At 40.0% G+C, this 12,763-nt stretch overlaps 1 protein-coding gene across 1 annotated transcript in view; it reads left to right on the forward strand.

The window, feature by feature from the left end:
* The window catches only part of LOC306966731 (neurobeachin-like), a 684,825-nt gene extending 672,937 nt beyond the window's left edge, over window positions 1-11,888 (forward strand). The window contains exons 53-56 of the mRNA XM_079561544.1: window positions 983-1,084; window positions 1,174-1,370; window positions 1,469-1,620; window positions 11,735-11,888. Of these exons, the coding sequence (XP_079417670.1) occupies window positions 983-1,084; window positions 1,174-1,370; window positions 1,469-1,620; window positions 11,735-11,825 (542 nt within the window). The 3' untranslated portion in view covers window positions 11,826-11,888. The remainder of the gene's footprint in view (window positions 1-982; window positions 1,085-1,173; window positions 1,371-1,468; window positions 1,621-11,734) is intronic.
* The last annotated feature ends 875 nt before the right edge of the window (window positions 11,889-12,763 follow it).

The following is a 12,763-nucleotide window of genomic DNA, read 5'->3' on the forward strand; positions in this document are numbered from 1 at the left end:
TTGAAAAAGTCGATTTTGCATAATGCCCCCCCTTTAAGCTCGTGCATGACGGCACTTCAGACCTGAAGTAACATCTTTCTGAGTGACAGTGCAGGATTTTAGAGGCAGTTGTGGTGAACAGGTCTGAGCTCATTCTACACATTAGGACATGGCTGGAACATGAAGGGGGAGGAAAATACTAAATTTTAACATTTTTAAACTCCATATAGTCTCTTTCAAGGAGCTTGACTTGATTTTTTTATTTTCTGTGTTTGGTATAAAATTTGATTTGTCCTTTAATATATGGTAAAAGCAGAACAAAAATACTGGTTTTAAAGCCTTTTAACCCCTTAACTCCCACCTGAACCGAGCACATTTTCTCCAGTTTGGCTTTACCCCAGTCCAAAAGCTTCTGGAAAAAAGCTGTGAAAATAGCAACAAAACTGAGACGAAAACAATGATGAAAATGTGACAAAAAAGCGAGAAAACAGTGACAAAAAAGTGACGAAAAATTGATGAAAAAGTGGCAAAAATGTCACAAAAAATTGACAAAAAATGATAAAAATGTGACAAAATGTTACCAAAAAAATACAAAAATATGGTAAAAAATTGGACAAAAAAATGACCAAAAAATGACAAAAAAAAGACAAAAAAGTTACAAAAATGAATTGACAACCCAACAAAAAAATGATGGAAAAAAAATCTAATAACGTGAGGAAGAAGATCCTCTCGGTTCAGGCGGGAGTTAAGAGGTTAAACAGTCATAAAATGTCAGGCTGGTAGGCATATTTCACAGTGAAGTGACTGTTTTCCTCCCTGTAAGTTGTGAAACCTGGTTTAAACTCAGTCTTTGTGACAAATTTTGTTAGTTTGGACCAGAAAATAGCAATTTGAAATTTGAGTGACCCTGTTTCTCTGTATAATCAGGTATAGCTCCTTTAAGCACCGCGGCTGTGGCAGAGTCCCTCCCCCTTTAAAGCCTGTTTTCTGTGATGTTTTACAGGTGAGCGCCCCTCCCCTCGAGCTGTACTGACCGGACATGACCAGGAGGTGGCGTGTGTGGCCGTGTGCGCCGAGCTGGGCCTGGTCTTCAGTGGAGCGAAAGGTCAGAATCAGAAAACGGTTTCCTTTTAGGTCCTGGCTCAAAATGTGAAGCCGCTCTTTGTGAAACGTACCTGTGTTCTGACTTACCAGCGGGCCCCTGCCTGGTCCACACCATCACCGGGGAGCTGCTGCGGGCTCTGGAGGGCCCCGACCGCTGCCTGGGCCCCCAGCTCCTCTCTGTGTCCAGCGAGGGCCACTGCGTCGTCTGCTACGAGCGCGGGCACTTCTGTAACTTCAGCATCAACGGGAAACTGCTGGCCCACACGGAGATCGACGACGCCACCAGGGTACGTTCCCCTCAGTGACAAACCGAGGAGAAGAAGCTCCCGAACACACGATTCTGGCTTCTTCACCCGCTTACAGAGTGTTTCCACGTCGTCTCCAGGCCATGGTGCTGAGCAGCGACGGCCACACTCTGCTGACAGGGGGCGACAGAGGGCAGGTGCAGGTGTGGCAGGCCTGGGACTTCACCCGCCTCTACAGCTTCCCGGGCTGCGACGCCGGGATCCGGGCCATGGACCTGTCGCATGACCAGAGGTGGGTGAGGAGAGAGACCCCGAGCACATTCTCTACTGTTTGGCTTTACCCAAATCTAAAAGCAACAAAAGTGGCAAAAGAGCGATAAAAACGTGATGGAAAAAACAACCAAAAAGTGACTTAATCGCAACAAAAAAAAGGCACAAAATACTGACAAAATTAGATGAAAAAGTGACAAAAAAAGCAATTTTAAAAAGTCGAAAACACAACAAAAACGCTTCAAAAATGTGAAAAAAAAACATGGCAAAGAAGAGTCAAAAACACGGCTAGAGAGTGATGAAAAAGCAACACAAAATCAACAAGAAAGAGCAACAAAAAAGCGACAAAAGTGCAATGAAAAACTGACCAAAACACGACCTTAAAAAACTGTGAAAACACGAACGCTTTAACATTTTTAAAGGGACTATACGGAGTTTAAAGGAACAGGCCATCGTTTTTCCACACTGAGATATGTTTTTACCTGAGCTTAGATGAGTTGATCCGTACCTGTCTGGTCTTTGTGTGTGCCCTCAGTCACACAAAACAACCAAAGATGTTGTTAGCATTTGGCCTCTCCCAGTGTATTCCTTTAGCTCCAAACGGGGATGAAGTTAGAAGCGACCACGCTCTTCCACGGGCACAAAGACCAGACAGGTACACATCAACTACTACTTAGGTATTCAAAATGGCCGCCATAACAACAATCGTCACATGACTGAAAGGCATGTATAGTCCCTTTAAAGGAATAGGCCACCGTTTTTACATACTAAGATATGTTCTTAGTCGTGTTAATATATCCCCGTCTGGTCTTTGTCCGCGCGCTCTGTCACGCAAACGGAGCACATACGCAGCCTCTCCCACATGTCACATAGCTCCGAAAAAGCTCACGATAGAAGCTACCAAGCTCTTCCACGTGTTCCCTATTTAAATAAAATTACGTGAAGTGTTTTCATGCGAAGTATATTTACACAGAAATGTAACATGTCGATTTTATAAGCAAATAAAAAGGGGGACTATATTGTGAGGCGTAATGATACGAGGAGCAAAACGTCCGCGCAGTAACTCCTAAAGGTTATTGACGGAAGTGAGCGGGGGAAGTCTTTAGGAGTTACTGCGCGGACGTTTTGCTCCTCGTATCATTACGCCTCACAATATAGTCCCCCTTTTTATTTGCTTATAAAATCGACACGTTACATTTCTGTGTAAATATACTTCGCATGAAAACACTTCACGTAACTTTATTTAAATAGGGAACACGTGGAAGAGCTTGGTAGCTTCTATCGTGAGCTTTTTCGGAGCTATGTGACATGTGGGAGAGGCTGCGTATGTGCTCCGTTTGCCTGGCAGAGCGCACGGACAAAGACCAGACGGGGATATATTAACACGTCTAAAGTGAGGTAAGAACATATCTTAGTATGTAAAAACGGTGGCCTATTCCTTTAATGCGTCACATTTTGCCAAATGTACATTTTTGTAGCTTCTTTTCCCTTCTATGTTGACACTTTTGGAAGTCGAACTGGAAATGAATGTGCTCGATGAAGGAGAGGTTAACCCCTTACCTCCCATCTGAACCGAGCACATTTTATCCAGTTTGGCTTTACCCCAATCCAAAAGGTTCTGGAAAAAACCTGTGAAAATAGCAAGAAAACTGAGACGAAAACAATGATGGAAATGTGACAAAAAAGTGAGAAAACATTGACCAAAGAAGTGACGAAAAATGTATGAAAAAGTGGCAAAAATGTCACAAAAATGTCACAAAAAAATTACAAAAATGTGACAAAAATATGATAAAAATTTGACAAAAAAATACAAAAATTTGACAAAAAATGACAAAAATGTGACCAAAAAATACAAAAAATTGATAAAAAATGGATGAAAAAATGACAAAAATGTGACAAAAAAATGACAGAAATGTGACAAAAAAAATTACAAAAATGTGACAAAAAAATGTCAAAAATTTGATAAAAAATGGATGGAAAAAAAAGTGACAAAAAAAATTACACAAATGTGACAAAAAATGACAAAAATGTGACAAAAATGTGACAAAAAAATGACAAAAAAGTTACTAAAATGAGTTGAATACCCATCAAACAAATGATGGCAAACCTCTCGGTTCAGGCGGGAGTTAAGAGGTTAACTCGATGTCTGTAGGATCTTGCAAACCAGAGGAAATGAGACATCCACAGTGGCTTTTAGCTGCTATAACTGGCAAAACATCTTTTCACGTTCATTCCCTGGGGTGTAGAAAGTGAGGGCCGCATTATTGCAAAACGTAATCTAGAAATTCGAGGTCGACCTATGGGTTTATTCTTAGGCTTTTCTCGATATGCTCTGCCAGTATATTCGCTGAAAACGTCTGTGACCCCGAGTTACGTTCTCAGCCAAACCCTAAAGATATTCTGAGCGTTCCTAAAGCCCCGGCATTGCTGTAGCGAGGCCAGTGCGTGGGTCTGTTTGAGTAAATCCTGTTTGTCTGCCGCAGATACACAGCTCCCTGGAGAGAGCGGCGTGGGCGATGTAAAAAGCTCTGCGTCTCAGAGCTGTCAGCGAGCGCCTTTAGGAGCTTCCTGGAAGCAAGGACGCAGTTGCCATAGAGACAAAATAGCGTAACGTCTTCTCAGAACCAATGTCTTTTTTTTGGGGCGGAAGAACAGATGTAACATGGGAAACACGAGATCCACGTCTGAACGGATCCACTTTGTGTCTGGGGAGGCTGGTCGGCGCGTTAGCGAGGGAGAAGATGGAGAGTCGAGGCGGCTCCTGATTGGCTCATGAGTTTCTGCAAGACATTCAAGTGCCAAAATGAAGGCCTTGAATGTCATTAAAGGGAGTGTGCAAACTTTTTACAGCTTATTACCTTGTTACGCTGTTGTTCTCTCATCAAAAACAGGCCTGGAGCTGTGTTTCGATCCACTCACGCATCTTTGAGTAATCTCTGATAGATACAGACGGCATCTCGTCATAGAAGGGGGCGTGGCTTCGCCGAGGGGGAAAATAGAATCTTTAGAGAAACACAATTTTCCGCTCATTTTAGCCATTTTCTGGTGAAACATGAACTTATTTATCACATAAATAAAGTCAAGTGTAAATCGGGCCCATATGGATATTTTGTTGCAACAGATTGTTCTGTAGAAATGAAAAAACGGCAGTTGTAGCTCGCGCTAGCTAACCGTGTGTGTAGCAATGTAGCATCATGTTAGCATTCTCCGTTATTTATGTATTTATGGGCTGTTGAGCCACTTTGCTCCTCCCCATGTCTTTGTATCATTATTTAGTAGAAACTATGTTCATAATTCAGCGTTTGTTACAGTAGTTTTTGAATAATTAGAGAAAATTTAAATTTTTTCAAAATTGTTTTCCCCCTTAACTTTTTTCAAAAATGACCATATATGGGCGATTCCAGAGATGCCGTCTGTATCTATCCTCCCCAGCGGCAGTTCTTTAAAAGCTCCTCCTGAGGTCCTCCGTAAATCATCTCTCCATCTCTAAAATTAATCTACTCACCACCAAGTACAGCCACACGCACGCTCTACTTTTCTTTCTCTTTATTGAAACAGCAGTGCAGCAAAGGGGAGCAAGAAGGGAGCGGGGAGGGGCTTACGGCGAGATCTGTTGAAAATCCCAACATAGCCTTGTAAATCATTTGTTTGGATACTAAAATGTCTCTAAAAATACTAAAAATTTGGGTAATGACCGAAAGGACAAGATCGCGAATACAAGCGGGCGAAATGAGTTTCCTTCGCAGGGTGTCTGGGCGCACCCTTCGAGATCGGGTGAGGAGCTCAGAGAAGAGTTGCTTCTCCTTCACGTCGAAAGGAGCAGCTGAGGTGGCTCGGGCATCTGTTCCGGATACCTCCTGGAACACCTCCCTCGGGAGGTGTTCCAGGCATGTCCTAGTGGGACAAAGCCTTGTGGAAGACCCAGAACAGCTGGAGGAGGTGTGTGTGGACCGGGAAGTTTGGGCATCTCTGCTGAGACGCTGCCCCCGCGACCCGGCCCCGGATAAAGCGGAAGAAAATGGATGATAGATCGATAGAAAGCAGATAGTTAAGCCCCTGGTTTTACATCCACTTCAAAAAGGGTATTGAACTTATATAAGTAAAAATGATTAATAAATAAATTAAATAAAATTATAAGCATTGTATAATTGAAGAGAAATGTCTTCTATTTGATTGATTTTACTATTATATATTCTAGTTGTATGACTATTACTATTATTATTATTATTATTAGTATTTTTCTGCTCCTTTCTATACTGCCAAAACTCTCCTTCTCTTGTGTTTCCCCTATAAACATATCCAAGTCGCACTTAGCATTTCATACAGGCACGCACACACATGCACACACGCGCACGCACACACACTCACACACACGCATACACATGTAAATAGAATTTAAGGTAGCACTTCCAACTTGTGCCTTCTTTTGTTGTTGTATAGAATTTATGGTTATTACACGTCAGTGGACTTGTCTACTGTTTTTGTATTGTTTGCACTACCTTAAATAAAAAAAGAAAAAAAAGAAAAAAAAAGAAAGCAGATAGTTGAGCATAGGGCTGTGCAATTAATCGAAATTCAATTACAATTTCGATTATTCCTCTGAACGATTACAAAATTAGCATAATCGGGGGAAAAAACGATTGTTATTTTTCACATTTATTTTTTTTATTTATTTTTGCAAAGCAGACTTACATATTTCACATACCATTTTCTATTTTGCTGTAATTGTTGATTTTGTTCGACTAAAACTTGGCTTTTACCATCGTCAGCGTTTGTTTTAAAGTTATTTGCACAGATAGAATAAAACGCAAACGTATACCGAAAAAATAACGATGAAGTAACTATTATTATTTGCTGTTATTTGTGTTTCGTGCTAGAAATCGCTGAACAGATCTACTGCTGTGAAGAAAATGTATCAGACTGGCTGTATTCTGAGTCAGAGGGTGCACAGTCGACCCCGCGAGCCGAGAGCACCCCCCCCCCCCTCCCCCCAAGAGTGCCCCACGTTTAACGAGGACGCAGGGTTAACATTACTCCACGCGTTTGAATACTAACCTCTGTGTTCCGGACTGTACGCACATAACGCCGCCGCTGTCCGCCCCGGGGCTGAGGCGCCGGCCTCGTCATGTGACCCCCGAGGCCAGAGGTCACGGGGGTCAGCGCCTCGGGACGAGCGACCCCGGGGCCTTTACAGTCAGGTCCACGACACAACACGGCGCATTCATCTGTACGGTCACATGTACAGGAACCTGAATGCAGCACATGTTACCATGGAGACGAGAAACTCAACAGGAGGAGGTTTTTTACTGTTGCTCCTTATAAGTTTAATTATCAAGCATACAGAAAACTCAGGGGTGGACTGGGGCGAAAAACCAGGCCTGGACCGACTTAGCGCTGCGTTCAGGGCATTAACCCCTTAACTCCCACCTGAACCGAGCACATTTTCTCCAGTTTGGCTTTACCCCAGTCCAAAAGCTTCTGGAAAAAAGCTGTGAAAATAGCGACAAAACTGAGACGAAAACAATGATGGAAATGTGACAAAAAAGTGAGAAAACATTGACAAAAAAGTGATGAAAAATTGATGAAAAAGTGGCAAAAATGTCCCAAAAATGTCACAAGAAATGGACAAAAAATTGATAAAAAAAACTATGAAAAAATTGACGAAAAAATGTGACAAAAAATAACAAAAAAATAACAAAAAATGACCAAAATGTAACAAAAAAATGACAAAAAATGGATTAAAAAATTGATGAAAAAAAGAAATGTGACAAAAAAATGACAAAAAATGTGACAAAAAATTGACAAAAAAAAAAGACAAAATATGACAAAAAACTGACAAAAAAATGTCAAAACAATTACAAAAAAAATACAAAAATGTGATAAATTTGTGACAAAAAATTACAAAAAATTGACCAAAAAATGACAAAAAAATGACGAAAAAGTTGCAAAAGGGAGTTGAATACCCAACAAAAAAATGATGGGAAAAAAATCTGATGACGTGAAGAAAAAGATCCTCTCGGTTCAGGCGGGAGTTAAGAGGTTAATGATCAGTTATCAGTCATAATAGTGGATAATAATGGCACTTACACTCATAGTGCTTTTTAGTTACAGCAAAAGGCAAGAGTGCAGATAAAATACTGTCAGCGTCATATTCAAAGGTAAAAAGAATTTGTATTTGAACATTGTCAGAGTTGAGGCCACATCCTCATGAAGACTGTTCCAGGTTTAAGCTTTAGCCTCAGCGTGTTTAGACAGCATTGTGAGTAATTATTCAATCTCAATATTCTTATTATGGGATAAGGTTGTTAAAACTTGAATGGTTGTCAAAATGCCTAATGTGAAAAATGAAGTTCTTACATTTGTACATCCCACTGTGAAATCAAAAACAACAGTTTGACACTTGGATTTTTGTGACGGTGATTTTCTGTACAGTCCATTTATATATTGTGCGTTCAATAACAGGTCTTATTTTTGAGACTTTGTGGTCTTAAAAAGGTCTTAAAATGTCTTAAATTTGACTTGTCCAACTCTGCAGATACCCTGCACTCACGGCTCACTCAAAAAAAGTCACAATTGTGAATGTTTTTACAGAGCAGATTGTCCACTAGAAGGAAAAAAAAAAACAGCCATTGAAGTTACTATGTAGCATGAAGCTAATGCCAGCGTTAGCATTCTCTGTTATTTATGTTTTTTTTTTGTATTCCTTTATTTAACCAGGTAGAACCTCATTGAGATTTACAATCTCTTTTACAAGAGAGACCTGGCACATAACAGATTTCACCTCCATCACACTGATGATATTTAACCTCTTACCACCCGCCTAAACCAAATGCATTCTGTCCTCTTTGGCTTTTATATTGGCCTGTGTAGCACCTCATTTGAAATGTATTTATTATTATTTTTTTAATTTTGGTCACATTTTTGTTGAGTTTTTGTCACTTTTTGGTTGAATTTTTGTCACTTTTTGGTTGAATTTTTGTCCCATTTTTGTTGAATTTTTGTCACTTTTTGGTTGAGTTTTTGTCACATTTTTGTTGAATTTTTGTCACTTTTTGGTTGAGTTTTTGTCACATTTTTGGTTGAATTTTTGTCACTTTTAGGTTGAGTTTTTGTCACATTTTTGTTGAGTTTTTATCACTTTTTGGTTTATTTTTTGTCACTTTTTGGTTGAGTTTTTGTCCCATTTTTGTTGAATTTTTGTCACTTTTAGGTTGAGTTTTTGTCACATTTTTGTTGAGTTTTTGTCACTTTTTGGTTTAATTTTTGTCACTTTTTGGTTGAGTTTTTGTCAGATTTTTGTTGAATTTTTGTCATTTTTTGGTTGAATTTTTGTCACCTTTAGGTTGAGTTTTTGTCACATTTTTGTTGAGTTTTTGTCACTTTTTGGTTTAATTTTTGTCACTTTTTGGTTGAGTTTTTGTCAGATTTTTGTTGAATTTTTGTCATTTTTTGGTTGAATTTTTGTCACCTTTAGGTTGAGTTTTTGTCACATTTTTGTTGAGTTTTTATCACTTTTTGGTTGAGTTTTTGTCATATTTTTGTTGAGTTTTTATCATTTTTTGGTTGAATTTTTGTCACTTTTTGGTTGAGTTTTTGTCACATTTTTGTTGAGTTTTTATCACTTTTTTGTTAAATTTTTGTCACATTTTTGTTGAGTTTTTATCACTTTTTTGTTGAATTTTTGTCACTTTTTGGTTGAGTTTTAGTCACATTTTTATTGAGTTTACATCCTTGTTTTCTTCTCATTTCTTTGTGGCTGTTTTGGTGCTTTTTTCCCAAGAAGCTTTTTGATTAGGGTAAAGCCAAACTGGAGAAAATGGAATCCTGTTCAGGTGGGAGTTAAGAGGTTAAACAAGAGAGCGCTAAAGCAATGAAATATTTGGATTTCAGAAATCCTGTGAGTGTTTGTACGAAGCAGAAACCTTGTGTTGTTCCCGTCAGCTCCGTTTTGTTTTGGCAAATATAAAACCTGGACTTGGCTCCACCTTTACAAGATGGATATATTGTTGTGATCTTGATCTGACTTTCCACAGCTGAACTACATTATTTCTCTACGTTTTCTCTACGTTTTCCATGGTCTCAGGCAGGAGTCTCTAACCTTTTTTTTTTTTACCCTGTGAGCTACTTTTCTGAACTCAAAGTGTCAGGAGCTACTTATGTGTTACTCTGTGACTTTGTTGGATTAACTGGATCATTCTGCAGTTTTCTTGCTTCCTCTTTCCTCCTGTAGGAACGCAGAAAGTCTCTGGTCACATAAACATTACTGATGGGTTTGAATGTGTGGCCAGAGGGCAGAGGCGCACAGAGTTCACTCCGGCTTTACAGTGAAAGTCTCATTTAAGTCTGATGATTTACTGAAGTGCTCAGGGAGGCCCAGGCCTGACCTCGGCACAGTCGTCAGCTGACCTCTGACCTCACACTGTCCGTGGGCGCGATGCATTAACTCATTTACATTTCCTTCACTGAAGCCTCGAAAAAGTGCCTCGTTTAACCGTCGACTTGGAACTACTGTATACATGATATACAGATATTACTAATGTTTTTCAAAGGGATTTTTGTTATTATCTAATCCCTGGCCTGATTTCTTGAGGCAAATTTGATTTTTTCCTTCAGATTTTTAATAATATTCCCTCTGAAAAAGTGTTTGTAACCAATATATTAACATTATAAAACAACACATTGAAACCTGTCTCTCATTACCTGGCTTTAATGATCCATTTATCTGTTGTTTTTGCTGAATATATTGGCAACTTTTGTTATTTCTTTGCAGAAAATGTCTTATTTTTTTTATATGAAAACATGACATGTAGTTGTTTCTTCTTCAACGGTGTCAGCACTTTGTTCTGCACTTCCTGGTCCTCCACGTTTTTAAAGCCCATAATTCAACATTAAATCTGATCTGATCCGCTGTTTATCAGGCCGGGGCTGAAGCTGTGAACCACGGCGTAAATCGAAACTAGAAGTGAGTCCAAAACCATATCTATGTCCGAACCCGAGCTCCTGATCCTTAACCTTTCATGGGGTCAACTGTTAGATCTCTGTGCAGTTAGTGAACTTTTGCTTCAGCAGCATTTGCCCAATTCGACCGTCCTTACCCAGGGGAAGGGGAAGTGACATCACCACAGCTGCTGTTCTTCTTCTTTAAGGTTATTGGCAGACTGCAGGCAAACAAAAGCTTATGCCGCCTCCTACTGTATTGCATATGCAACAGCTCCTAATCACCGGTGAGTTAGCATCAGAGGTCCCTATGCTAAAGTGGCTACGATAGTTAGCATTGAAGCTCCATTCCATAACTCCTTCCTAACTGACAGCCCAATTCGGAGGCTTCTTATCACGGCAAACACATCCGGTTTGGCGTTCGACCTCTTACCAAACTACTCGTTTCGGAAGGGGCCTTAGTTTTTAATAAGTTGTTCCCACAGCTGCCAGCAGGAGGAGCCCCAGTCAAAGTCTTCACCAGCTCTAGTGCCTGAATTTCATTGTTACAAAGACACAATTTCACATTATAAATTGTAATATCTGTTTTAAAGGGGGGTATTATGCAAAAAATCAACTTTTTCAAGCTTTACATCATGTTATTATGTCATTCCCTCATTAAAAACATGCCTGAAGTGTTGCCTTGGCACATTCACGTATTTTTGAGTAATCTGTAAAAACTCTGATGGCGGCCATTTTAGGGATAGGTTTGCCTGAGTCCTCCTAGGAACGCCCCCACCTCCTGGAGACGCCTCCGAGCTTTCGTCACCAGCCGAGTAACCAACCACTGCTCCTCAGCAGAACCCCCTCCCCACTGATGCCACAGACAGCGTGTGGAGGGGGCGTGTCTGAAAGGGTCAGAGGTTCTTAAAGAGACAGAGGCCTATTTCAAGACATTCACTACAGCCATTTTGAGAGAGCAATTCTATACAAGGCAGTTATTCTAATTTACTGCATTTACAGACCAACAGAAGGTTTGGTCATTGTAGTGTGATATAGACTGGTGCTATGTGACTGAAAAAAGCATAATACCCCCTCTTTAAGTCCCATATGCAGGATACATCCACTTTGAGAAACTCGGTGCCAAAGTTTCTTCCTCAAAACACCTTTGTTCAGATACAGTATTAAGACACAGTTTTACCGTTGTGTCTTTCTCACAGGACGCTGGTCACCGGGATGGCGTCCGGCAGCATCGTCGCCTTCAACCTGGACCTGAGCCGCTGGCAGCACGAGCGGCAGAGCAGACCGTGAGGATCAGGAGGCGCAGTGAGGTCCAGCCTGAGGAGAACAGCACCAGCAGAGCGGCAGCCTCCCACACAGCAAAACTGGGATTGTGATAATATACAGGACTGTGTTTGTACCTTTTATATCTAAGAGTGTTTCTTAATGGTGCCAGTGAAGCAGGGGCCTGTCAGGAGCTCAGTTTAAGGTTTTGGACCGGCCCATTCAGAGAGAGAGTTTACACCATGGGACTATCTGATCTGACCTCTCCAGCTTCAGCAGATCATGGCCCTTTCGGAAACAGCTTCCTCCTTCCTCCTCCTATGAGCAGGAACAGTCGAAAAGTGCGAGGAGGAGAAGTGTCTGATCAGCTCCTTCACAGACTCGGCCTCAGTGCAGACACGGAGGAAAACAGTTCAAGATACAGATTTTAATAATAAAAATAAACAATGAGCCGGGAATTATGAATTATGTTTAACCTCTTAACTCCCGCCTGAACCGAGAGGATCTTTTTCCTCACGTCATCAGATTGTTTTTCCATCACTTTTTGTTGGGTGTAACTTTTTTGTCATTTTCTTTGTCATTTTTTGTCACATTTTTGTCCTTTTTTTGTCACATTTTTGTCCTTTTTTTGTCACATTTTTGTCCTTTTTTTGTCCATTTTTTATCAATTTTTTGTCATTTTTTGTCAAATTTTTATCAAATTTTTGTCACATTTGTGTAATTTTTTTGTATTTTTTTTGTCACATTTTTTTCATTTTTTCGTCAATTTTATTTAAATAATTTTTTGGTCATTTTTTGTCACATCTTTGTAATTTTTTGTCACATTTTTGTCATTTTTTGTCACATTTTTGTCATTTTTTTTGTCACATTTTTGTCATTTTTTTGTCCATTTTTTATCAATTTTTTGTCATTTTTTGTCAAATTTTTATCACATTTTTGTCACATTTGTGTAATTTTTTTGTCAT

Source organism: Gobius niger (assembly GCF_951799975.1).
Source record: "Gobius niger genome assembly, chromosome: 1".
In the NCBI taxonomy this organism is placed as follows: Eukaryota; Metazoa; Chordata; class Actinopteri; order Gobiiformes; family Gobiidae; genus Gobius; species Gobius niger.